Source organism: Ips typographus, linkage group LG4 (assembly GCF_016097725.1).
Source record: "Ips typographus isolate SLU linkage group LG4, UJ_Ityp_2.0, whole genome shotgun sequence".
NCBI classification, from domain to species: domain Eukaryota; kingdom Metazoa; phylum Arthropoda; class Insecta; order Coleoptera; family Curculionidae; genus Ips; species Ips typographus.
This window is the reverse complement of record NC_138425.1, coordinates 9,422,765-9,450,462: the sequence shown is the minus strand read 5'-3', so window position 1 is coordinate 9,450,462 and position 27,698 is coordinate 9,422,765. Positions and strand designations below refer to the sequence as shown.

The 27,698-nt window shown below is 32.9% G+C and overlaps 1 protein-coding gene across 5 annotated transcripts in view; it reads right to left on the bottom strand.

Moving 5' to 3' along the window:
* Window positions 1-27,698, bottom strand: part of LOC145727765 (cyclic nucleotide-gated channel alpha-3) — a 91,015-nt gene that overhangs the window by 11,388 nt on the left and 51,929 nt on the right. For 4 of the 5 annotated variants that reach the window (XM_081977588.1, XM_081977585.1, XM_081977586.1 and 1 more), the window contains exons 12-14: window positions 10,360-10,653; window positions 5,911-6,060; window positions 4,688-4,855 (exon numbers count right to left, since the gene is read on the bottom strand). In XM_081977588.1, coding sequence (XP_081833714.1) covers window positions 4,688-4,855; window positions 5,911-6,060; window positions 10,360-10,653 — 612 coding nt within the window. The remainder of the gene's footprint in view (window positions 1-4,687; window positions 4,856-5,910; window positions 6,061-10,359; window positions 10,654-27,698) is intronic. The other variant, XM_081977587.1, reaches the window with a different exon arrangement.

Below are 27,698 nucleotides of genomic sequence, written 5' to 3'. Positions count from 1 at the left end.
ATTGAAGCTTCTGGAAGGGTTTAGAGGCATTTGGAAACTCTTACATGGTTCTAGGATTTTTTGGAAGCTTCTAGACTGTTTTAAAAGACTTCCGAATGCTCTGGAGTTTCTGTAATGTTTTGAAATCTTTTTAGACTACTTTCGGAGCATTGAAGTCTGGACTGCTTTTAAGACATTTTACTTTGAACTTTTGGAAGCTTTTAAACTGCTCTTGAAGCATGCGGAGCTTTTAGATTGCCTTGAAACTTTTTGAGAGCTTCTAGACTAGTTGAAGATTATTTGGAATGCTTTAGACTGCTTGAGAAGCATTTTGGAGTTTCTCTAGTGTTTTAAAACCTTTTTAGACTAATTTAGGAGCATTTGTAAGGTGTTTGGACAGTTTCAAGAGCCTTGAAGGTGCTGGACTGCCTTTAAGGCATTTGAAACCTTGTCGACGTTTGAAGCTGTTAAACTGCTCTAGAAGTATACGGAAGCTTTTAGACTGTCTTGAAATATTCTGAGAGCTTTTAGATAAATTGAAAAGCATTTGTTAGTGTTCTAAAAGCTTTTGGAAGCTTCTAGGCTGTTTTGTAAGCTTTTGCAAGGCATTTTAGAGCTTCTATAGAGTTTTGGAATGTTTTTACATTTTTTTAGACTACTTTAGGAGCATTTGGAAATTTTTTGGTCAGTTTAAATTTGTAAATTGATACTTATACATTTTGCAGCTTGTTTTTGTCTTTTCAATACAGCAAAAGTCAATATTACCACTTGGTCCAATGGCCTACTGTGCGACGTTACAGAACCAATAAGATTACGTCAAAACTCCTGCGATTTTTTGTCAAAGCAGTTATTAGTTTATTTTTAAAAACTTGAAAAATTGTTAAAACCTAGTTAAACCATACAAAAATAGCAGTAAATAAGCACAAAAAACTAAAATAAGCACAAAAAGAAGAAAAAAGCAAAAAAAGCATGAACAAAATCTGTCAAAGGACGTGTTTTTGTATAAATCGTTCACATTAGATGTCAAAAGTTGGTTGCTTTTATTATTTACAAAAAGCTAAATTTCTAGAAATCCGGACTCTAAGGATGTCGCAACACAGGAGTCATGGTTTATTCCTGTTTTGTGTGGTGAGACAGTAAACCCAACTAGCAACGAAGAAACAAAAACTCAATATTTAGAATAGTATAGTAAATTTCTTCAGTCTTTTGTAATTCCCTCTAAACCAAAATCGGTTAAGTATCTGATAGAAAACTTGATCCTTGCCTAATGGATTATTTAGGAGGTTTCGAGTAGTAAATCATGGCGGCATGTTGCAACCTTGTCAATTACCCATCGAGCGAGATTAGGCGAAATCAATCACCACCAGATATCTAACCAAGAGGAAAATTAAACGTCAGCGTTGAAATCCGTCTTCAATGTTATATTTCAGCTAAACAGTTGCCATTCCATCAATGGCAAACGGAACGGCGAATTATCCGGACTGTCCTCTCATCAAACGCCATTATTCTTTAAAGCTTTAATTTAGTCAAATTGGGCGAAATAAGTCGATTGACGACTTCTTTAGAAGACACCGTGATTCGCTGCAAATGAACTGAAATCGGATTAAAAGGTGAATTAACTCGGATTGATCTCTAAAGCTTAATAGAAAGCCAAATTTATTTTGTTTGTTCTTCTATTGTAAGTAGATTAATTAAGAATTTGTTTCTCATAAGAATAACATTTGTTGCCTACAGAATGTGCAAATTTCCAATATCCAAGTCACATATAAAACAGAAAAAACACAATAACTAGATATTATTACTATTTTATTGCAAATTTTTACTAAAATAAGTTAAATACTGATGTAACTAATGTCCTAGACGTGTTTCAAGTGTTTCGTCGTTTTCGCTTCAAACTCCAAACTTCTTCAAAGGTCAGGATGTTGTTTTCTATCTAACGCTAAGTGCAAGGTTTTCCCGTGAACTTTAAACTACTTTTAGCTTCTTTTAGGGTTCAGCAAAGACATTGTCTAATACAGTACAATAAATAACTTCTTAAAAAGACATTTTATTCCACATTTAGCTGAATTTAACTATGCCGAAACTTCAATAGAATTTTCAAAGGGAATTAATACGTCAAGTACAGCATAACGAGAGCATTATGCCGCGTTACTCTGGCATACGGGCGGCGTTTCTGGATTACGGGAGCGCCCTAAATCCAGACGCAGTCAGGTTCGGGGTAATTGCATGCTAAACTTGACACTCCTCTCGGATTTCAGGGAGTTACGAGCATATGTAACGGGTGTTGTTTACGAAAACGTGAACTAAATCTATGTTAAAGGAATCTTTCAGTGAATAGTATTTTTTAATGGGGGGGTCTTAACGTGTATGAATAATTCAGCAAAAGAAAGTGGGTATGTTGAAAAGCAACGAAAACTGACAAGAATACAAAGCAGCTTTATGTTATGTTAATCTTAGTTTTAAAATGCATTTAGTATGAGATTGTTGCAACTGATGTAGGGATTTTCATAGATAGTTCAGTAAGTTTCAATAACTCAAAAAATTCATTCACTTTCTTTTAGGCAGAGTATTGAATTTTCTGGTTGCTCAGGCATATTTACTATGTAAAGTTGTCATTTCAATTAGAACAAACACGAGTTAAAGTAGTCTGAAATAAAGCCAAAGTATGCGGAATGAAACAAGCGTGGATGATACGGATTCCAGTGTGTTTTACCAAATCCATTTACTTGCATTCACGTTGCAACAGTTTTTAGGCGGAAAACGCTGCTAAATTAACTTAGTATGTTTTGCGTTTAAAGTCATTTTAGGAAACTGCAAACAAAGCTTCACTTTAGAGTTACAATTGAAGAAAATTAACACAGAGAACTGATGATGTTACGTTACTGATACAAACGAGCTTAAAAAGTTTTACAGCTCAGTCAACTGGAGTAAAAGTAGTTTGTGATTGGTTAAAAAGATTTTTTTCACAAACTAAATCATAAAATTTCCAAAAAAGAAAGATACCAACCTCATTCTTCATTCATCAAATTTTTTAAAGATTTTCAGAAAAAAAAAACAGTTAACCATGTTTTTCACTACGAACTTTCTGGAAGTTTTTAGGTCAAATTTTTATGTAAATTTACATTTAAATCCCGAGGGCTGTCAGCAAACTTCACTCAATTCGACCTAATTAAAATTCATACGGTGCGTTGTTATTCATTTCGGTAATATTTGAATTACACGACAATCACGTGTACTGCATAACTTTCTCAGTCAACTAGCTTTCATGAATACTCTCTGTTTTCCGTTCAACTAGAGTATTATTCAAAACTTTTTCACCGTTTCCATCTTCATTAAAATATCCAATCTTTTTACCGACCGCCATAATGCCGAGTAATATTTTGCTCGCAATTAAAATATACTGTAGCAAAATCCATTTGGGCGGGACAGCATAAAAATAATGTAACGAAAAAATGTTTCCGCGTTTTCAGTTGTAAATTTTCAGGCTATAAACCGCCTTTACAACCTGCAGGTACGCCGTTAAAAATCAGGGCAAAGAAAAATTGCCTTATGCATTATCCATGCGTGATGCATAATCTACCATTACCCCATGAAGTCCAATTTAATTCTCATGTTTTATAAAATAGAAGATCTTGCATGTCTAGTCAAGTTGTCTATAAAGAAGAGTAATTCGGTTGACTTACAAAGTAATAAACTACAGGCATCAGTCTGAGAACTGCATATTTGCTGGATTTAAAAATTTGAGTTATATTCTATCAGACAAAAATTTCTTAAACCTAGGTAACAATTTGGATTAATTCCCTCACTCTAATTATGCCTGATATTTAACAAAATTAAAAATCCATTTAACTAAAAGTGGCACAAGGTTGTGAAACTCCTAATTGACTTTATGAGGGATGACATGCTTATGCCACTTTCGTTTAAAGGGAAATTTAATTATAAAATCAGCGTTACGAGTTTAAATTTATTATTTCGATTATACACCAGTTATATTAAAATATTCCTGAAAACAAAAAGTTTTGCAGTATAATCGAGATACATTTATTAAATGTAACAAAACCAAACTACATTTTTGACCATCCTGTACGATTATTTAATCATATTAATTAAACCTCTGTTGTAAAAATAATATCAGGATTTTATTTCAGAATTCCTGACCTTCATCCATTTGACAAAGCTTGCTAAAGACTGTGAAAAACTAATTTAAGGATTAAATCGCATCGTAGAAAAGAAGATTAAAATGATATATCCGATTTCAAATGCTAGCCACAAATTAGTTTCAGATAAATCATACACGTCGTATTTAGTTGAAAAGCATTACAAATTTGGTTAGAATACTTAGCATAACTAAGCATTTTACATAGTTTTGTAAAGTTGTCGCTTCCTTATAGTTTGCCGAAAATATTATTTGAATATTAAGTTGTTATCTTATCAAGTTTGGCAACATAACGCAAATGCGGTTATGCAAACGACATGATGTTGAATTTTGATATGCAGGGAAATATGCAAAATATCTTTACGTCTAAGTTGAAATTCACGGTATTCCTTACAAACATCAAACACGAAGGAGATATATATTTAATGTTGTCGGTGTAGGATAGGGAAATATATGCATTTCTGATTATTAGAATATTAAAAAAACTAGATTAAGCTTTTATAATGCAGTATCAATGTACACAAATAAAAACATAATAAAGCTATAATTTACCTTTTTCCAAAGGAGCTCGTTTGTATTTTTCCAGTCTTTTAACAGCAATAGCCTCTAACCGCACCCTAGCTGCGGGATATTCCTTTAACACGTCCCACATATCCTTTTTACTTAAGACAAAAAGGTCGCTGTAGCCTACAGAACGGACGCTGGCTGTTCTTCTGTTACCTATATCAAAGCATTTGACATTAACTCAAGTTACGTGTGAAATCATGAATGCTAAAGCTAGAAAATTGCCCATGTAAAAAAATATCGATTTTGATTGAAATAAGACCAGACAGTTTTTTAGTATAAGAAAAAAGTGGGATCGTTGAAGTCCGACCATCATTAAACCGCCCAAATCCGATATTAAAGCACTTTGCGACTCCATATTTATGGCGGGGACGAATGGTCCAACCAAAATGTGACTTGGACGCCAGCCAAAACTGAAAGTCCCCCCTGGAACGTGACACCTGAAAATATATGCTTTTCCGCAATATGTCCCGTTGGGTTTTGTCAATTCCGTGTTTATGACTAATTGTTTCATGGAAAGAAAAAGCTCAAATAGAGGATCAATCAGCGTACTACGTAAAGCTATTCGGTGTTTAAAAAATTGTTTAAAGGGTTCAGCACTAAAATTAGTGTTATTGATTTTTAAAGAAAATCGGGTGGTGTTATCAAGGTTAGTTCCTGAAGTTATTCTGTTACGTCTTTGAAGATTGTTAATATTATTTTATGACATCATCGTCAGTCCGCTTAATTAACTCACTAAGCATCAGATTATTAAGATTTACTAGGGCGTTAAAGACCAATTAATATCAACATACGTGTAGCAACTAATTTGCGTCGTATCTATCCATAAGTTAACTTCGCCAACTCGATTAAGACCTAATAAATCACACATCTCATAGTAACAGAATAGCTCAGAATCTTACAAGCTAAAGAGATCTGAAACTGTCTCATTCCTACAAACCAGCCAGTTTCAAAACCTAAATTAATAATACTCGTAGATACTTAAAAAGGGTAATCAACAAGCCAGGCAGGATCGGTTAATACGACATGCCTACATGCAATATGTTTGCGGAGTTCTTCTGTTTCTACGACAGAAGAATTCCGCATAATCTGGGTTGCCAACAGCCAAAACACTATCAGAAATAGAAGAGTATAATAAAGATATATAGAAGAAAAGTGATAAAAAAATGCGGCCGTCCCAGTGTCGCTCCTCGCCTGCCGACGATATTTACCCAGCCATTTACCTGCCGTCCCCATATTCAAGATGGAGATCTCACCAAAATAGCTACCAGCTTTTAGGGTAGCTAAGACGTTTCGTCCATTGTCAGCCACTACTTGCAGACGACCTCTATTCACTATGTACATTTCTTTTCCCACTTCACCTGAAAACAAATAAGTGATAAATTAAAGTATCTGTTCCAATAAGATATGACACTTTGATAAATATGAACTGGTTTTAAACAGATTCTACCAGTGTGAGATACGTCTGAGTAAAACTAAGAACATATTTTTTTTAAAAAGGAAAATTGTAAAAAAAGTTTAGATTTTCAGCTACAAAAGAACTCTAGTTAATTCAGCAGCAAAAAAGTTATTATTATTTACGACGAAGTATTAAGTTAACGTCAGCCAGTTTTTGAAAACTCTAAATTTTCTTGGATTTTGTAACTTTTATTATAAGACTTTCTGTTTAAGCGATCACATGACCATGGTTAGACAGTGTCACATACGGTCCGACAGAATGCCAAATGACAGAATTTTGTAAAGTGTACTAAAAATATCAAGATTTATATGTGGTTGAAAAGGTAAAAAGGTTCGCTAAATAATGCCAGATAGAGACAAAAGAGCACCAAAATTAGAGGTTAGAATTTTTGGGCAAAGTTGTATTCTACCAAATTAATAAAAATTTAAAGGAGAGCCACAGTTGCTGTGTTAATAGTTTAAAGTGTTAGAAAGGGATCGAACGTCACGACGACGTAATATGACAATTTTGGTCTAATATAAAGTTTGTTTCTGTCTCAATGCGGACCAACCCTGTACAGCAATAAACATTTTATGGTCTATTTCTGCTGCATTATCGAAAAACTTTAGTACATTTTTGAGCTTCAGAGTTTGAATCGCCAATTCTTTCTTTCTTTCATATTGCTGGAAAATATGCAAATAATTCTAAATCTGCTGGTATAGTGAACGATCAATAAATGTTTCCTTGTTGCCTCAAACTGAATAGTAGCAAATTCCTTAATTAGAAAGTCCCTTTGAATTCAACTGTCGTTAATTAGGGAAACGCTCCCATTAAGGTTTGCAGTGGTATTACATTTTTATAACTCGGTTTTTGCGCTAGTAATTGAAATGGGAACTTAAATATGAAAGCAAAACCATAGAAAAACCCTGGAAAATGCATCTGAAATTATTGCTGTAATAGCGTATAAAATTAAGACTACAGAACTCTATTTGTAAGTGTTTAAAAAGTGTAAATAATGGGCAAAAACTTCGTTTTTTGGGTGTTTACTACGCAAAATAGGCATTTGTTGGTCGAAGCATTATATCAGCCCTTCCTGAATTTTCTTAGTTCGTTTTAAATAGTGTTGGTCTGTCTTCTGTTTAAATTTCTCAGTTTTAGAATCACTGGTTTCTAAGCTTATCTGAAGTTATTTTAAACGAGAGGTTCCTGAAACAATACTTTTCCTATAAAATGACGAGATTAAGAACCACTGATAGGGTTCTCTATATGCTAAAATCTTAAAAAACAACTTGAGAACCCACTTATTTTCCACTCATTTCACTTATAACATTCTTTAATTTATGCTTTAGGCGTATAACTTTTGCCTTAACCTTATTTTGTATTAAAAAGGTTTTCTTCCACAAAGGAACAAACAGACAATTAAGACAGTTTAAAAACCACTGGTGCTACTGTGGGGGTTCTCTGTAAGCTTAAAGTTTGAAAACCATTGATTTTTCTGAATTCTCTCTCACTCTTCTTTTATAATCTGAATAACAATAACTCACAATATGATGAAGTTATCTAGATAAGTTCTAAAATCCTGTTAAGTTAAATTACATAGGTATACTGAAACTATATCATTATTATGTATGTCAATATTATTATTAGTATTTACTTACAACCAGTAAACCTCATTTTAAATAATCATCATAAGCTTTTTTTAAACAAAAATGAAATCAGAAGAACTTTACAAACAAAAAAGCGTCATTCAGATCATTAGCATTACCGCAAATGTACTAATATAGTTAAATATACCCTTTTCCGCAAAGAGTCACTTTCAACTTTTAATGGAAAACTTCTCCATTGGAATTAACCCAAACCGCAGAATTCTGTTTCAGACCTCTAATTAACGCGTTAATCGAACCCGTTTCGAGAGTTTGGATTAACAACCGTCAAGCCTATGTCCGTGCCGCAAAGTTTTGCACAATTTTCCACCCAAATCTACCAAAATTGCCTTTCTGGCTAAGAGGCAATTGTGTGATTTTATTTGGGATGAAGTATTTCAACTGAGTGGCAAAAGTAGTTAAAAACTTTCCAACTCAAAGAAAGAGGTCATCGGTTAAAAGCTTAAAAAATTAAAAGTCGAAAAGATAAGTAATTTGAGTTTTAATTACACCCTAAACGAAAACCGTGTAAGACGGCGAATGCCATTAAGGATGTGCAACCGAATAGCTCCGATAAGAGAGCGGCTGACAGTAATTGAGTTAGCTGCTGCGTGGTATTCACAAAGCGCCGTAAAATAGAGCCTCCAGGTGCAGTTAGCTGCAAATTGTTAAACAAGGATATGCTTTTCTTAGAGAGGGCTTTGGCTATTTACTTTTAAAGCTAAACCCACCTCAGGTATTGAAAATTCAGTTAGTGTCAAACAATTAAAGCTTCAGGTTAGGTAATAGAGTTTGGAAAACACAGTTTGACTATAAAAAAGTACTTCAAAGTTTCTTTTAAAAGTCAGTGCTTATTTCTTTTTCTGTGATTATTATACAAAAGTTTTAAATAAAAGTAATTAGACTTTTACTTTATCCAAGTTTCAAATAAATTCCTGAACTTTTTGGAGCATAATGTGATTTCATTTTACACTTACTAAACTTTGAAGTCCAAGCTGTTAATGAAAACAGCTGTAACAACGAAGATTTAGTGTTTAGGTCCTCATAACCATTTGTACTTATTTTTGTTGTAATTCTGATTTTAAAATTTCATTATCATTCCTGATTGATACCCATACAATAATTTAACAGACTGTTCGGGGACACAATCGTATATGTAAATTCTCTGATTTTGAACTTTTTACTATTAAATTAGTTGTTACTTAGAGTAGGTTTTAGGTTAGGAAGACATACTGTTTTAATATTTAAACCTTATTAATAAACTTTCAAAAACATGAAAATCTTTATTGAAAAAATACATAGTGTCTATATTTATTTAGAAGAAAGAAAATCTCATTTGAGTCCATTTTTGCGTCAAACTATTTCCAGTTCTTATGACCCATTAAACTAGTGGCATTTCAAACAAATTTGAACCCTATTGATTTTTATGGTTTTTGTTTAAATTAAATTGCTTCTTTGAGATCTGGAGGAAATGGAATATTTAGTTTAACCTTATAAAGATGACTTTCACTGCGCAACAATACGCAAATGTGTCAAGAGCGTGAAAATCCTCTTTAAAAAAGTGCATAATTTATTAATTTGTTAGTAACAAATGATGAATTTTTGCTTCAAACTATATTCAGTTGTTATGGCAAAACCCATTTAGTGGTTTAATTCAAGCAAATTTCAACAATAACGATATTCTTGTTTTTGCTGTAATTAAAGCTTTTTGGAGCTTAGAAGAAATGAAATATTTAAACCTCCTGTAAAAGTAACAGAAACAAAAAAGTGAGTTTTTACGTTTTTAAGTTTGGTATACAAAACAGCAAGTTTCATGAAACAAGTTGAACGAAAATAGAACCTGTTAAATTAGTTTTTAAAGCTGCTTTATCAATTTCTTTGACATCAAACGGTGCTGTAAAACCTCAAGCTGAAATCTGTATGCTACAGACATTGAATAATTAATAGCCTATGCTTCATCATAAAGCTTCCGCTTTTCAGCAGTAAACCAATATAAAAAAATCCCAACAAGTTTAAGATAATTCAGCAAAAGCTGATAAAACTCTATCAAAAATGCAACGAATTTTACATGAGCGTAGAAAGCATTCTCCGACTATTTCCGTTATTTATTCAAAGAAGTTCTTGTATCCGGAAAGTATGAAGTGCGCTACACCAGTTTATTATTATCACATTAACCCTAATTAAATATTAAAAGCCACTAAACAGCGATTTTTATTCACGTTAAGCTGCGGCAAACATCCTTTTCGGGTATAAAGCGAATCTCCGGGAAAATTAATTACGGCTGCCAAGAATAGGGTTATACTGGGAAGCATTAGCACCGGAATGTTTTCAGTTAGCAGAAGCTTTAGAAAGGAAATCTTTTATATTTTTCTTTACACCGGTTTAGTAAAGATTCCCTGATTCAAACCGGTTTAAATCCATATTAAGTGATCTAGTTTCACGACTGTCGTTAAAATTAACGACTATCTTCACCTCCGAATTTCATATCAATTACTCCGGAATTTGAAATCGATCGCGCTATTTGTAGACTACTCTAAATTATTAGCTCTCCTCCATTAGAAATTGAGTTGTACACGTACCTTTTCGACAAATGTAGTCTCCTGGAGAAAACAGGACCGGTCTCAGTCGCAACACTAATTCGCACAAAAATCCAGCTTCGGTGTTTTGGAATATTTCCACTCTTTTGAGAGTGTCCAAATGAACATTGATGGCAATTTCCGCTTTCAGCTTGTCCGGCAAACAGGACACTGCACGTTCTTCGTCCGAACACTTTTGAGTTAACCAGAGATAGTCGAACCATTTGATCACTTTAACTTGAAGATGGCTTGGCACACGACGCATCCGCATGTAAGTTTTAACCCCATCCAGTTTGGCTGTAACAAATAAATCTTTTCAGACCTTTTTCCCCCTTTGTCTGCATTGTATAAATTACAATTTTACGTAATATAATATCAAAACTGGGGCATAAATTCTATTTAACGATTATTGAGATTAAAAGAGAATTGAAGAATTTAAAAACGAGAGAAAAGCAGAGTGATTTTCCGCAGACGGGCATGAATAATTTAGTCTCCATTTACTTCGCTATACTGTTTCATTCCATATTTATTTCTTTGAACAAGATAAGAAGCCATTAAATAATGAAGTACCCATTAACATTTTATAGAGTTTTTTCGGCTGGCGCTGACTGATATATTTGAAGCTCATCCCGATAATTCTTTCAAAGCAATACTCGTTAGCATAATTTACTTTAAAACGGTCGTTTTAGAGCAGTAAAATTTTGTAGAAATTTGACTCAAAACCTATCAATACAGGTTTGTAATTTAAAACAGATTTAACGGCAACACATTTCTGTAAGTGTCTAGAGACTAATAAAATATTCAGTAAGTGAATTTATGCAAGAAACAAACAACAAAATTGTAACTGTGAAATAACAACTCGCCATTCGCGGATAATCGACAGACGATTAATGAACATAATGGCGAGGTTATGATAGGCATATCGTTAATATAACATGAGTGGAACTTCCCCGTGGCGGAGAGCATTCCTGAAATAGCCGCAGTGGGAGATGCAACCCCCAGATCGATGGCCCCCTTAAGCTAAAAATAGCCCGACCGACTCTGCCCTACATTTGGCGCCGCAACTGGGGCGTCGCGGGAAAAATGGCATTGAATTCGCAGCGATGCCGCATAGCGGACCTACTCATTTGACTGCCAAATGTGTCGGTTATCCTCGATACATATGAAAAATGATTAGTTCAAGTATTATTAAACAAGTTTTTGTGAAGAAATTTGGTTTGTAGTAATCCCAAAAGTACCATTGAGAATGGAATGCAAGGTGGGTTAGTCTGTATGTGCAACATTTGTAAATCACAAGACTGGGCCTACTTTAGCCAATCACAAACTACTCATAATGCTGAGATTTATGCAAATGCTGCACAGGTAGAAACTTAAAAAAAAAGCATCAAAAGGTCTGTTCTTAGAGACCATTTTAAACTGGTTTCCAACTGAAAATCGGAAATTGTTAGCTTTTATTGGTAGAATGCTCACGTGACATTGACATTTTAAGGGTAATGGCCAATAGCTGGACATATTCCTCTGATTAATAGTTGGAGATTTGTTCTGCGAACAGACCTAGACAGTGCCAAAAAATTCAATTTTGTAATTAATGTTGCTGAAGTTTTGGAGAAATATTTTTTCTACGAATGTTTGCAAATAAGCTACTTTGCATACGTAAAAGTGTGTGCAAAGTGGCACTTTCCCGCACACTATGCGGGAAAAATTTTTTCCCGCCCACTTTTTAAAATGCTGATTATACCTTGCAACAGTGGTTTTATATAGGCTATTATACATAAAATCTGCTTAGAATTTTGCGTAGAATTCAAAAATGTAATAATATTCAGGGGTTTCATATAAAAAACACGACTTTTTTCACATTATTCTTCCGTACAGTTTAGGTAAATAAACCACCTTGTCTCTGTCTTTGAAAATGAGGCTTGTTTCCTTAGAAACCAAAGCTCATTGTCAAACAACGCATTTATATGCAATTTAAAGTCTACAACAGTGTTTATTCTTACTTATTTAAGTTAAAAAAACTATTTTAATAATGGATATCACTGAAGATGAACTTCCGGAAGATGTTCTAAAAGCCGCCAACATGGCTAGTTTGCAATTGCTGCCTCTCAAATCGCGAGAAAAATACGAGAAACAGTACGAGTTGTTTACCCAATGGTGCGAACAAAAGGGGATAAAAACCTTAAAGGAAGAGGTACTTTTAGCGTATTTTGTTACTTTAAGCAAAGAATTCAAACCTAACACAATGTGGTCAAAGTATTCAATGCTCAAAAATGTAATAAAAATAAAAAGAGACATCGATATCGGTGAATTTTATAAGCTCACTGCATTTCTGAAAAAGCAGAATGTTGGTTTTAAACCTAAAAAGGCGAAAATTTTTACAAAAGAAGAAATATTCAGTTTTATGAACTCCGCACCAGATGAAATTTACCTGTTAATTAAAGTTGCCACTATATTCGGACTTGCTGGTGCATGTCGAAGGGAAGAGCTAACCAATTTAACCACTACAGATATTGACGACAAAGGAAACCTCATAATTGTTAAAATTAGGGATTACAAAAATCATACAGCAAGAAACTTTATAATATCAGAAGAAGTTCGTAACGGAACCTACCTGCAACTGTACAGAAGATACACCGGCCTACGTCCAAAAAAGTCAAACAATCGTTTTTTCCTAGTTTACAGAAAGGGTAAATGTTTTTCGCAAAGTGTTGGAGTAAACAGTTTTGGAAAAATGCCTTCTGAAATAGCTATTTTTTTGAAGTTGCCAAATCCAGAACTCTACACAGGGCACAGTTATCGTCGATCATCGGCAACGTTCCTGGCCGATTCTGGAGAAGGAATCACTGACATAAAACGCTTGGGGGGTTGGAAATCGACTACGGTAGCTGAAGAATACATTGATGAATCCATAAGGTATAAAAAAGGATTAAGTAACAAAATTCTGACCTTCAATCCTAAAGAAAGTGAAGCAGTTCCAAGTACCAGTATTTTACCTTCAGTTGCTCAATCTGCGATCAATTTAAAAAACGCGACCAACTGTACATTTAACATTAATGTTGTTAATAACAATAAATAGTTATAAGTTGTTGTTTTTAATATCAATAAAAATTAAAAACAAAATGTATAGATATTTCATTCGTAGAAAAAATATTGTTCCTAACACGTGTGCAAAGTAGTTTATGTATGTATTCAGCACACTGAATAGGAAAACTACTATTTTACCCACTTACGGTAAGTTTAATAGGTTGCACATAAATTTTAAATTATACCATGCTAACTTTTAGAGTTTAAACTCCAGATTGAAGTTAAAACCATTAATCTACAATGTTCCGGCTCTCTTGACGCAATAACTCAACCCTAACCTTGCCTAACCTACTCCAAACTTGAAATTGAATTTTTGACGTCATTTTGACAGTTGCGTTGTACTGTCAACTGGTAATTTGGCTCACCCCGCCATTGTGTTCCAGAAGGTCAGTCATGGTTTCGCATAGCTAACATTTTAAAGAATTTACTTAACCTTCAAAGTTATGTTAATGGTGAAAATCTAGACTTTAACCTTAAAACTAAATTTTAGGAACTGGTAACATTTATGACAGCTTGGTCGGTGGAATTGTTTCTTTATGCTTGGACATGACAACTGTCAGTTGTCACATTCAATACTGTCAAAAACGTCTTAGAATATACACAACTGCGGTAAACTTTAGTAGTTTTTTCAAATTCCATGAATGTGTAAAGTTCCAAAGCAAACACACGTATGAGCAAAATCAAACAAATGTAAGATGACGTTACAATGAACTATCTCCTGCAAGTGAGCAACATTTGAAACATTTCATTGTGACGTCATCCAATTATTGTTTGTTTTTCTTGATAAGTTTATATTTCTCAAGTCATCAAAAATATAGTTTTTAGAAAAATGTCTGCTATTATAGTGTTTTTCACGAGTTTTAAAAGTTCTACGGCTTCTTTTGCTTTTTTACAAATCATGCTGTAAACTAAGTTTTTAATACTTGCAAAAAAAAAATATTTTTTTTCACCAACTTGTATCGTAAATTATTTGGCCGACAAAAGCTTGAGAACAACAATAACACATCAATAATGTAAAAAATACAACAATCCAGTCATTTAAAATTGTTACACATTCACCAATTAATAAAACTTTTTGTTATTTGCAAAACAAACCGAGCCTTTGGGGTAATATTGCGGTTTATACAAATATTTTTTAACTGCTATTGCATACAGTGCAATTATTTCTGTTTGATTTTACCAAATTCCAAATTATTAATAAAAGTGCGTCGGCGTTTAAACGAAATTTATGATAAAAAACTGTTATAAATGTCAACTACGTCGATTTTATCTCCAACAAAATGCCAGAATTCATTTCGATTTCATTGCATAGATATAATATTTAATTACAGAAATATTTTATTTTTAATTGCACATTTATTACAATTATGTGAAATATTTCAGTTTTTGGAAAGGTTACCAATATTTAATTTTTGGGATTAGTATTTATCAATTATAATGAAATATTCACTGTATGATCAATAAGCCAATTTGGTTGTAAAGAAAGAAATGCGATTTAAAAGAAAAACAATAAATCTGGTAAACTCTCAAGCTAAACAAATCTGGTTTCCACATCACAGCCCTGAATTAAGCCGTCATCTTGTAACCTATGAAAATGATTTAAGAGGCAAAATATATTTCCGGTAGCAATTTATTCAGTAAACTGTAAAAAGCTAATGGTTTATAAAACATAGATAAATAGAGAAAATCATGAACGATCTTAACAAGGTAGGAGAAACACAGCAGTTTTATCGCATTACTAGAGCAGAATTTATAGGATAATTTAGAGTTAGCATAAAAGGTTTGGATGTTGAATGTTGAATTGTGTGAGTGCTGCGCTATTTTTCTTTCTTTCGAAATGGGAATTTTAAAAGCTGTCCCTTGATGTGCAGCTATTAGATTCTTTTGATTTTTTTGTCTGCGACAGCTTGGCGAGAAAATCGGATTTTTGTTGAGGTAAAATGTTTTTGTTACGTCGTGCTATGCTGTCCAGTCTAATTAGTTTTGTGACAACTAAACGAGAAAGGGTGACTTGAAATATCTCTGTTTTTCATTTAGGTTGAAGCTAAACATGATGTTGTCAGTACATGGAAAAAACCGTTACTGCAAGTTGTACTTCCAGTTTTTACGGATATAAAAACTAGCAATTTGTATCCGGCTGGAAGTAGAGGACAACAACAATATTAGTTTTCCGATTTTTGGTTCTTTTTAAAGCCAATTCAAGCTGAAACTCTATTCTTTGCAATCAAACTAGTCTTAAGCAAAACCCGGTTTAAAACTCGTTAAATTGTCCTCAGTGAAACTAGTTTCCGGAAATCAGCGCTGCGCTGATGGACAGTTTTCAATTCGAACAATATTGCCCGCGGAACAAATAGAAAAGAAAGTCGATAATTTAAATGTTTTCATAGGTTACTGCTGAAGCACATTTTACTTGAATTATTTAGGAAAGATTTGTGTGGTTGTTTCGGGAGTGAAAAAGAAAAATGAGTTAGTTCGGTCATTTAGAAAGTAGAAAAAGTCAAAAATATACTTGCGAAAAAATCTAATTTGATTTGATGGTTTTATAGTAATAAGAATCAGGTGATCTTTTCAGGACATGAGGGTTTCTTTAGTTTTTCACATTACAACACATCTGATTTTGCTGAAATACACGTTTAATAAAATTTCATTGGTTGTAAAATCAGCCTAAAATCAACCTAACCTAATCTAATTAATTAGGTTTTAAGGGTGTTGAAACTTAACATTATTCATAATTGATATGGTTATGATACACACTTGTTTAAAAAATCGTTAAAAATCAATTATCATCATCTAAACTGTCTAAACTAAATAATATCAAAAATTGTTTACTAATATAGTTAAGCGGAAATGCTTAAAATAAAGTACGTTGTTGAAGCTTTTAAGCACAAATTAAATGTCCTAACATAGTCTACTACTGATTTTGCAGAACACGAAAGACACTATTTTCATAATAGGATTCGTCTCTAAAACTCTCTTTAAAAGTTGAAAGTAAAATTGTGGACTTCCGCTAATTTAATCAAACATCTCTATTCTAAACGTGAGATAGAAACACTTGAAAAACCGCCAAATTTGTCTTGAGATATCACATAAGCTCATTATACAAGGTGGTCCAGTTTTAAGTGTCAATAATTCACCAATCCATAGCCAATCAAAAAATAAGTTGACTTGCATTATGTAATTTTTCTGAAAAACGTTTCCTAAGACACAGCCCACCAAATTTCAATTTAAAAAATCGTTTTATAGTGTAAAACTGAACATTCAAGACTTGTGAGAGTCCAAATTTGTACTGAATAGTCTAAAAATTTGTTATTAACTACTAGGAATAGTCTCATAATGCGTTTTTGCAGACTGCCTTCCTGGTAAAAACTAAAAACAGTCCGGAAATCAAGACAAAGATTGTATTGTACATGAAATAATTTTTTGCTACTAAAAATAATCTAAAAGTTGATTTATAAGGTTAAAACTAACTTTACTAGGACTAAAGAGAGTCCAAAAGTCTATTTTCAGGACTTTAATTAGTGTACAACTCAATTTTCTGAAACAAGACTAGAAGTAAATTAAATTTTCGGACTATTTTATTTCTCAAGACTAATATCGTAGCATTTGGTACCAACATTTTTTACTTTTATTACGAAAGAAACTTCTTTGTGGAAATAATTTTTCAGTCTTAAAAAGCACTAAAAACAGTCTGAATTTCTTAGAGATACTACAATTTATTGCACCGATGAGTGTAGAAATTTAATAGTAAAGAAGCTAAGCTTGAAATGACATTTTCAAGACTACGGATAGTGTACAAACTGGCTTTTAGGCCTGATAAGTCAAAATATAGTATTGAAGCATCTTAAAGCACTAAAAACAGTCTAGATTTTTAAGAAATACTTGAATTTTTAGCACTGAGGTGTCGATTTAATAGTAAAAAAGCTTAGAATGATATAGAGAATGTCTATAGAGAATGTAAAAATTGTTTTTTTAAGTTTGCTATGTCCATAACTTTGCTTTTTCAAGCTGAAAGCAGTTTTGAAACACTAAAAATAGTCCAGAATTCTAAGAAAATGAAAAGCAAAGTAAAAAGTACGAAAAGTTAGTTTTCAAGACAAATTTTATGAATCTAATGTCAATGTCCTGTATCTAACACTATTTTCAAGACTAAAATATTGAAATTTGTCTTCAAATTATGAAAACTTAGTTCAAATGCAAATTTTAAGCTTCTGATGTCACTTTACATTAGTTCAGAGTCACTTTTTGGTGTTCAAGTCAATTTTTAAGGTTTAAATGTATGAATTTGTAATCAAAAATTCTAGAAAAATCAATTTTTATTACTAAAGTCTCTCGATTTGTATTAAAACTGGTTACAAACAATTTTTAAGCTTCTGAAATAAATTTTTATCTTTTCTAAATCAATTTTCACAACTAAAGAATTTCAGTTTATTTGGAAACTATGAAAACTAGCTACAATAAAATTTTTTAAGCTTTTTAAGTCAATTTTTCGTTTCCAAGACAATTTTTAAGTTGGGTTGGGTTAGTTTTGGATCTTTGAACGTAATAAGTGAATTATCTCGTAAACGAAGTATTAAATTAGAATTGTATAGTATAAGAGATAATTAATTTTTCATCGTGAACAATAAATTTAAAAGAAACTGTAATTTTTGAAAAATATCCAAAGACGTAGAAAATAAGGCAAAAACATGAAAACCATCTTCCTGTATCTACGCTTCTGGAGAATTTTGGCAAACGTCATTCATAATGAGTATTAATTTCTAGAGTGCTTGTTCCAAATTTGATTCAACGGTCTGACAGTTATGATAAAAAAAACGATTTTTTAAAGTGAAATTTAAATAACTGTATTTTCCTTAGGAAGCCTTTTTCAGAAAAATGACATAATGTATGTTAACTTATTTTTTGATGGGCTATCGAATGGTGAATTATTGACATTTAAAACTGGACCACCCTGTATGTAAGAAAAAGAATATTCTAAAACTAATGTAGCTACCCAACACAGTGGGTGAAAGTTTAGGAAAGTTGCAAAGCATTGTTCAACACCCTGTATAATTACTACAAACACAATTTTATACAATTTTAATCTGAGGGCCTTTCATAAGAAACGGTCTTTAAAAGCTGGTTTGGTATACCAAATTTGGTCAAGAGGCATTTTCCGATGTATTGAAAGACTTAGACTGTGCCTGTTCAATAGCACGCCCTACAAAGAAAATTACAGTTTGTACTTGAACCTTACGTGCTTACGGTCACACTTCTTGATCGTGCTGCCTAGAGCATTGTTTTAACTAAATCGCTTTCGTGGTCAATCTATAAAGTGCGGTTGGCCAAAGGTTGTTTAATCACGTTTAATGGAGAATTCGGTATTATAAAAGACAATCGAAGGTTTATTTAGCCGGTGATTTACTTGACCACTTTGGTTTTACTGTTAAACCGCCTCAAGCAACAGTTTTTCGGTTAAGTAAAAAAGAACGTATACAAATAATTCTGTTTTAGACGATTTCATGTTATTTATGTTTAGTTTAAATAAGATTTATGAAAAATGCAATAAAGTTAAATTCCTGATCCCAAACGCAATTTATGCGAAAAGAAGAATATTTTTAAAATGAACGTCGTTCGAGTAGCTCGTTGTTCGTAAAGCTTTACAGCAGCGAATCTGTCCTTTAACAATGATTTAACATCCAACAAAAATCTGGATCGAATTTGTTTGACGTAAAACATTTCTAAAGTAGTGAAACCCTTTTATCACGGTGACATTTCATTTGCTTCCATTTGTCATTTTCCGGCAATTTTCTGTCTTTCGTTTGTCTTTCAAGTGTTCTCCCGAAAATAAATGTTTTATTTCCCCCGACGACGGCATCATAGGAAGATTCGAACAAAATTTCCTGTTTTATTGTGGTTATAAACCCCGTTCTCCTAATTGTTCTAAATAAAGCAGTCCGATTCTTAATTGATTTTAATTAAATTTCTTGCCATTTCCCTTTGGCATTGTGTTCATAATAATAAATTATTGTAGTGACTGTTATCGATCCGCAAAAACATATACGCGCTTGGTGACGTAACGGATGATAAATTAGGCAGTGAGTAATGGTTATAGGCGACGTGAAACGCAATTAGCAAGAAATCGGCCCAAATTGGACTGACAAAAAAAAGATGGATAGTTTAATAATTGGATTAAATTGGTCCACGATCAGCAGTCAAGAAATCTAAGCCAACCTAAAACGCAAAATGGTCCATAAAACGTAAAAAATCTGAGCCCATTTTCCGTATCTGAAAAAGTTTTGCCGCAGTTTAAAGCTATTTATCTGCTTATTTACATACAAAGTATTTTTCTTCGCTATCTCCCCAGTTTCCAGCCTTTTTGTTTGATTAGATTTTCGTCCGCTCTACCTGGGCTAGAAATTGAACTGAATGTTTTATACCCTTTTTTCTGCCAGTCATCTTCACATTCCGTACACAGTTCTAGAACCATTTCGGGTAAAAGTTCACTAAACAAATAGAAAAGAGAATTCTCAAAGACGTTAAACGGCCATCGAAAATAGTAAGGCAAACTTTGAGAGCGAAGGTAATGACGTAGTTTCAGGCAAGTTTCAAGTCGTTTAAAGACAGTTTAGGAAAACTGAGGTGGGTTGGGATACATTTATAAAGTTTTTCAGAAAAAGTGGTGTATACAAGTTTGCTTGATAGAGTCCTTTGTTTCGGAACTAATTTGAATTCTTTCGATGCAACAGAGCTTTACCGGTAAGGTGATTGTAGTATATTGATGCTAATGTAGAATAAAGTATCGTTACGGTTATCGGAAAACACAGCAAATAAATGTTGTGAGATTGGTAAAGCATAATAAAGAGAACGTAAGAAGTTCTTTGATGTGTTTGTGTGTCTGTATGTGATGTCACTTGACAGAAGGTAAACACTTTTTTATGACCATTTATTACCGCTTTGATTCGGTGCTTCCTTCGAAACAAGGAATTTTTCTCCAAAGATATTTTGTGGAATGCGTTTGGTTCCGGTCATTTAAGTCCTGTCATTTGGTGGACGTCGCTGTGTGCGAACCCATTTTTAAGAAAAATAGCTACAGAAATATTAAACTATCCGGCTACAACATGTGTCATCAAAAGGTCATTTTCTGCCTTCGGAAATATTCACAACAAAAAGCGAAATAGACACTAATGACAGAGACTGACTTATAATTTAAAATTGAGAGAAAACCATCGGAAGTTTTAAATTTGCAGGAGGATGAGAATTCGTATGATATTTGTGTGAATGAAGATGATCACGAAACTAGTTAGTAATTTCTGGGTTATCTTCACCATTATAATTTATAACAAACGTTATGCAATTAATACAAACTGATGATGTAAGATGTTATTTTACCATTTATGTTGTTCATCTATTTCTAATTAGGTAATAGAGTTAAATGCTTACAGAGGAGTTATTGCTATTAATTACTTGCCCTTCCTTCTTCAAAAAACAAGAATTAGGGTAAAAAAAAACGTTTTTTCTAATTTTGGCATATAAACTTGACACTTTTCAAAACTGATTAGAGTGACAAAACGTTTTACTTTTCGTAACTAGTTACGAAAAGTATCACTTTATGTAACTGGTTATGAAAAGTTCATTTCATCACTCCCTGTTTTTATGCATTTCCGTAGAAACATATGGGCGACATCCATCATAACATGTCGTTGTCACTGTTTATACAAGGTGCTATGAAAGCGAATATTTGTGTTAAATCACTTTAAAAGATGATTTTCACACCTTTTTGGTCAAAATTAGAAAAAATTATGTATGCAACACATTTCGAAAATGTCTTATTGTGTAACTCATTCAAATTGTAGGACCTCGCTGCGCTCGCTCTACAAACATTCATTCGTTACACAAAATCGAACTTTTCGTAACTGGTTACATAAATAGCTATTATGGACGTGTTAATTTACGAAAAATATAAAATACGGTAATTTTGGATCACTGGCCTTACATGCTTAATCAACGTAATAGAGATTTATTGTAAGCAAATGCTTTGAAAATCTACGTTTATGAATTACTACTTTCCGAAAAGTCTAATTTCATTAAACTGTGTCAAAGGGTTGCACGTATATTTACAAATTTTTAATTTGCATGTAATTGAAGCCTGCAATTCCGCTTTCCTAATAAAACACATGGGTTAATAATTGAATTGATATTTAACTAAAGCAAATTATTTTCATTGCACACTAGCAGCACTAGCAGTGCTAATGTTAATAAAATAATGAATAATTTTTAATTTAATCCACTCAAAAATAGTTTAGTTATTAAAATAAAACTAAATTAAATTTTATATTGTTTTTACATTTTAAAAATGTTTCATCACCCAAAATAGCTTGGATGGTAAAAGGCGGATTTCCTTTGCAGTTTAAAAAAACTAATGGTTCTCCACGTACAATAGAACTGAATAGAACCAATAGTAGGCAATGTTCTCAGCAAAATATATGTAATTTTGATTGCATTTACAATTCCAAACAGGATTTCTAATAAATTGCGACTATTAATTGTGACCGTTCCGCGTATATTTAATATTAATCAGCTAAAGTGATTGTCGATGAGAAATGGGAAAACGGTGTTATCGATACAGCGACCGTGGGCAAAATTATTTATTAACTCACTATTAGGATGAAAATGGCACGGTCCCAAATTAAATATTAAATTCAATTGTTATTATCCAAACTGTTTTTGTTTTGTTTGATTTAAATTTGCAGAATATCGGTATAGCTGACGATTATTGGATGATTTGTTGCTCGGTATAATACGACAATCAAATGTTTAACTTTTGAAAAGTATTAAGTAATACGGGTAAGTCAAAAATTCCTATTTTTGTTTGTTTAAAGTTGTAGTTGTGTAAACAGAACTTGCTCCTTCAAAATAATATTTCTTACAGCATTATTACTGAGGCAACTCTTGTCTGAAACTCCTTGAAGCTATACTTGGTGGGGTTTCTGCATTATTAAAAAAATATTAGCTCTTTGAAATCACGGAAATGTGCGCCCCAGTCAGACCTCCATTATGAGGTAAACAGTTTGCTAAAAGTGGTCTCCCATTGTTTACAAAAATAGAGCATTATCCAGGCTCTTTATCCCATTAGTTTCGTTTTTGTGCGTTCCGTTCACCGGATGGTTTCTTAAAAATACAAGCCGGAGGGAGAATATGCTCCAGCGAAAATCTATTAAATTTCGATAGCTTATTCTGTCAGGAAAATCGTTACGCAACGCTATTTTTTAAGTAAGTTTTGCTTTAAATTAGTGTTAAAAAAACGGGATTTTTCACGAAAGAGACATAAATAAAAACCTGACTCTGGACTAATTAATATAAATTTTCCACTTGGTAGCTGCCGGTGGTCTTTTGTTACTTTTATAAACCAATTAGGAAGAAAAATGGTTTTCTTTATTCCGGCTCGTCTTTTGTAGCTTTATTTAAGGCGGCTCGCTTAATTAATGGCTTAACTGCTGGCGGTCAAATTGTCACCAGTTTATTAAGAACCAGAGATTATTACGCTCGGACGTATTCCCAATTGGTGTCAAGCCAAATAAGGAAAAATACGTTTTGCTTTAGGCACCAAACACAAAATTTACTACCGTCATTACATGGTAATTTACCCAGTTAAACTGTAATCAACTATTCGGCTGCACTGGAAATTAGTCAAATTGGAAGGCGAGCAGGGCAGAGTCACTGCAACGTCGAGCCCAAGAGGAAACGGAAAATACGTCATAATTAAAGCTACACAACTTTACCATCTAACTGGTTTAAAATGAGAATTGCCACAATGAAAATTATGCATTTTACTCGGTCGTTTGTGTGGATATTTTACATGAAAATATCAAAATATCAATGAATTTAATCAGCTTCAGATATTACTAAACTAGTAATGGGCGTAAATTTACTGGTAAGATAAAAAGCAAAATTCAATGTGACAGTAAATTTAAAATTATGAGAATTAAATCATTTTTACACAAACAACTTCCTTTTTTTTAATTGTTAAAATTACCTCAGAAACACGAGGGTGTTTCAAAAACTGTAACTGTGTTAAACTGTAATTCGTGCAAATTCTAGTCAAATTTTGACAGTGTTGACATTAGTCACAGATATCAGGTGGTTTTTGAAGGATAATTTAGCTGGGCAGTCACGTGACCACTGTCATAAATTTCAGAAACACGTTTTGTCAAATACTGTAAGGAAACTTTTCTAAACTCTGATTTTTGCAACTGTGCTTAAACAGTTTGACAGTCAGGAACAAAATTGCTTGACAAACTCACTTGGAGTGAGAAAGCGACAGTTTTAAGCACACTTTTTTATTGTTCATTAAATTTCCTTTTCAACAACATAAAAAAATACTACAAAATTTGGTACATTCTAAGAGAAAAGCAACAGAAACAAAATCGCCTGTAAAATCCACTTTGAGCAAGAAAATTACTGTATTAAGCACATTTTTGGAATCCTCATTAAATTTCTTAATCAATGCCATAAAAAACAATACAAAATTAGGTACAGTCAGAGAGAGGAGCGGTGTCAAAATTTGAACTGACAGAAACACAGTTTGAAAGAACAGCCAGAAACAAAATCGCCTGTAAAATCCACTTTGAGCAAGAAAATTACTGTATTAAGTACTTTTTTGGAATCCTCATTAAATTTCTTAATCAATGCCATAAAAAACAATACAAAATTAGGTACAGTCAGAGAGAGGAGCGGTGTCAAAATTTGAACTGACAGAAACACAGTTTGAAAGAACAGTCAGAGACAAAATCGACTGTAAAATCTACTTGCAGTGAGAAAATTACTGTTTTAAGCACATTTTTGGAATCCTTATTAAATTTCTTATCCAATGCCATAGAAAACACTACAAAATTTGGTGCAGAAGGGAACAAATTTGAACTGCCAGAAACAGTATTTGTATCAAACTTAACTTGCTAATTTAGTGAATTTAGTGTAGTATTAATAATTATAATTGGAACCGAATCTTTTTATATATATTTTTTGGAATGCATCCAAGAGATTAGACTCAAAGCTTGTCATAATAAAATAGCTGCAAAATGTAATTTTTACTTGACGTTGATTGATCGGTAGGCACCAAACGGGTAGAAAACGATATTGCAATTACGGTTGCAATTTTTCGAAAATTGCATTCCTCAAATAGTCGGTTGAACAAAAGAAGGAAATATTCCTTCATATTCGTTATGAATAGTTTTCTGGTATTAAATCAGTGATTTTTGTTTAGCACAACAAGTCAGATACAAATCTATTTCTACCAATCATATTTCAGGGTAAAAATGTTATTTTCCTGCATGGATAACTGCTTTCAATGTTCCATTCTTGCACATACTGAACTTTTAAAACCCGTGGGTGCCTGAACGTATTATTGACGACATAGAAAAGGCATTTTATCGTCCATAAAGTAAATTGAATAGGAAAAAAACAAGAAGCTAGGGACGTTAAAATTGTCATAAAGTGAGTTGACGCGAACTCGCAGCACTAAAAATTACTCTAGGGGCCCTAGGTAATGGCTTTGCTAAACATACGAAGAGATCGGATATCCGGGCTAGTTAATTAAACTCTGAAATATTGTGTCTGATAGTGCGATTAAATTTACGACTGATCGTAAAATATTATCAACACAAACTAGTTTAGTTTGAGCCAAAACCACGTATCTGAAGACAAATATAATCTAAAGAAGTACTCCAAGTATCCTAATTTAGTTTGCTTTGATCTGTTCTGTTAAAGATTAATGTAGGTAGGTTTGTTGAATTTCTCACACAAAACCTTTTTTTGAGGGCATTGATAAGGGCGCCGGAAGGCATAAACGCTGGGCCCTTTTGCCCACCCTAAGCGAGTTATCTGCTACTTTCATTCGGTCTGGGAACATTATTGGACCTGAATTGACATTGATTTGCCTGAAGGGTGGACACATACGAAATTAAATTGGATTTTACACCACTTTAACTTCATATTTTTATCTGGTAAGTCCAAATGAGTTAATTTGGATTTCATATGAAACTACCATCAAATTCCTAGGGAGGAACATAACATCAAAAGTATGCACGTAAAGAACGAAACTATTTACCGGAGCTTAATACATAAACTTTAAAGGAATTTAGCGGTTTATAATTTCGGTGCTCGAAAACAAACTGCCGAACAATTTGGATATTTTAGCAGGAAGAGTTCCAAAAACGGGCGAATTGATTGAAGTGAGTTAGACAAGAGCGGGGCAAAGATCTAATAAACTCCTCGCCCTCTATCGACCCGATAACAACTTATCTGTCCGCTGTAGCAATCAAGGCAAATGACTGTGCAGAAAATAAAACAGCGGGTCTCGCCTCCTAACATGGTAAAACCTTAACAAGCACTCCGGCTTATCTGTATTCCGCTTGCTTCCAGATCCATTTTTAACATTAGTTTTTTTAGAATTATCTTTATTTAGTTTTGTATTAAAAAAAATTGTTTTCTGATGTTATTACACATTCGACATAAGTTGTATAGCATGTATTTTAGCCAAATTCACATTTAGAGTCTGAATAAAAAAGCAAAATTATTTTTCTCAAAAAAGCACAAAACTCTTTCAGAGATTCAGACATTTTTTTGAACTTCTTGAGGAGCCTTTTGAAGGTTTTTGGACAGTTTAAAGAGCATATTAAAGGTTCCGGAATGCTTTAGAGGCATTTAAAAATTCTTAGACTATTCTAGAATTTTTTGGAAGCTTTTAGACTGTTTTGAAATTTTTTTGGAGCTTCTAGACTAGGTGAAGATCATTTGGAAGCCTTTAGAGTGTTCTAAAAGCTTTTGGAAGCTTCTAGACTGTTTTAAAAGGCCGACTGCTTTAGAAGCATTTTGGAGTTTCTGTTTAAAACCTTTTTAGACTACTTGAGGAGGATTTGGAAGATGTTTGGACAGTTTAAAGAGCTTTTAAGGTTCTGGATGCATTTGAAACCTTGTAGACGGTTCTAGAAACTTTTGGAAGCTGTTAAACTGCTCTAAAAGCATACGAAGGCTTTTAGACTGTTCTAAAAGCTTTTGGAAACTTCTAGGCTGTTTTATAAGCTTTTGCAAGGCATTTTAGACCTTCTATAGTGTTTTGAAATGTATTTACATTGTTTTAAATTATTTCAAGAGTATTTAGAAAGGAGTATTTTAAAAGACGTCCATAGAAGTTAGATCCACCAACTAGCTGGTCTCTGGCAACTTTTGCCCAATCTAGAACCAAACTGCTGGTGCCCTTAACTGATTCGATTTCCTAAATTTTTAAAAGACTTTAGGAACGTTTACAAAGGCAATTTATGACTGATTTTCAATTGAAAATAAATGAGACCTACCTAGATTTAAAATTTATGATTTATGCAAGACTTTTGGAGTTGATTGTATGAAAATACGTCCAATTTCTCTTGAGTATAAAATCGATATCAAATTTAATAATACAGTCCCCATAGCCCAAATGATATTGCTTATCCATTATAATGAGACTCGTGAAGAGACGATCAGTCTACTCAAAATTGCTAAGCTAATATAAAAGCATATTATACTCTGTCGAAGTAAATAAGGAAATCCAATTTTAATTTGAAATAGTAATCACAATTTGTTTTTGTGCATGCTAAATTTAGTGCTTAATTAATTCGAAATGTTTCTCGTTATTGTCCTTATTTATTTTTACTTCGTAACGTGACATGGATCAGCAAAAGTCCGAATTTCCATAATATTCAAATAGTCTGCATTAGAGTGGAAATGGGTCGGTCATAATTCCATGTCAATTAACCAATTTTCCATTATAATACTAGCTCTTCAAATCTTCTATTTGAAATGACACATTTAGAGGAATCAGTGTTAACTGAAATGCATTTTAGAATGAACATAATAGCTATTTATGTAACCAGTTACGAAAAGATCGATTTTGTGTAACGAATGAATGTTTGTAGGGCGAGCGCAGCGAGGTCCTACAATTTGAATGAGTTACACAATAAGACATTTTCGAAACGTGTTGCATACATAATTTTTTCTAATTTTGACCAAAAAGCGGTAAAAACCATCTTTTAAAGTGATTTAACACAAATATTCACTTTCATAGCACCTTGTATAAACAGTGACAACGACATGTTATGATGGATGTCGCCCATATGTTTCTACGGAAATGCATAAAAACAGGGAGTGATGAAATGAACTTTTCATAACTATTTACATAAAGTGATACTTTATGTAACTAGTTACACAAAGTAAAACGTTTTGTCACTCTAATCAGTTTTGAAAAGTGTCAC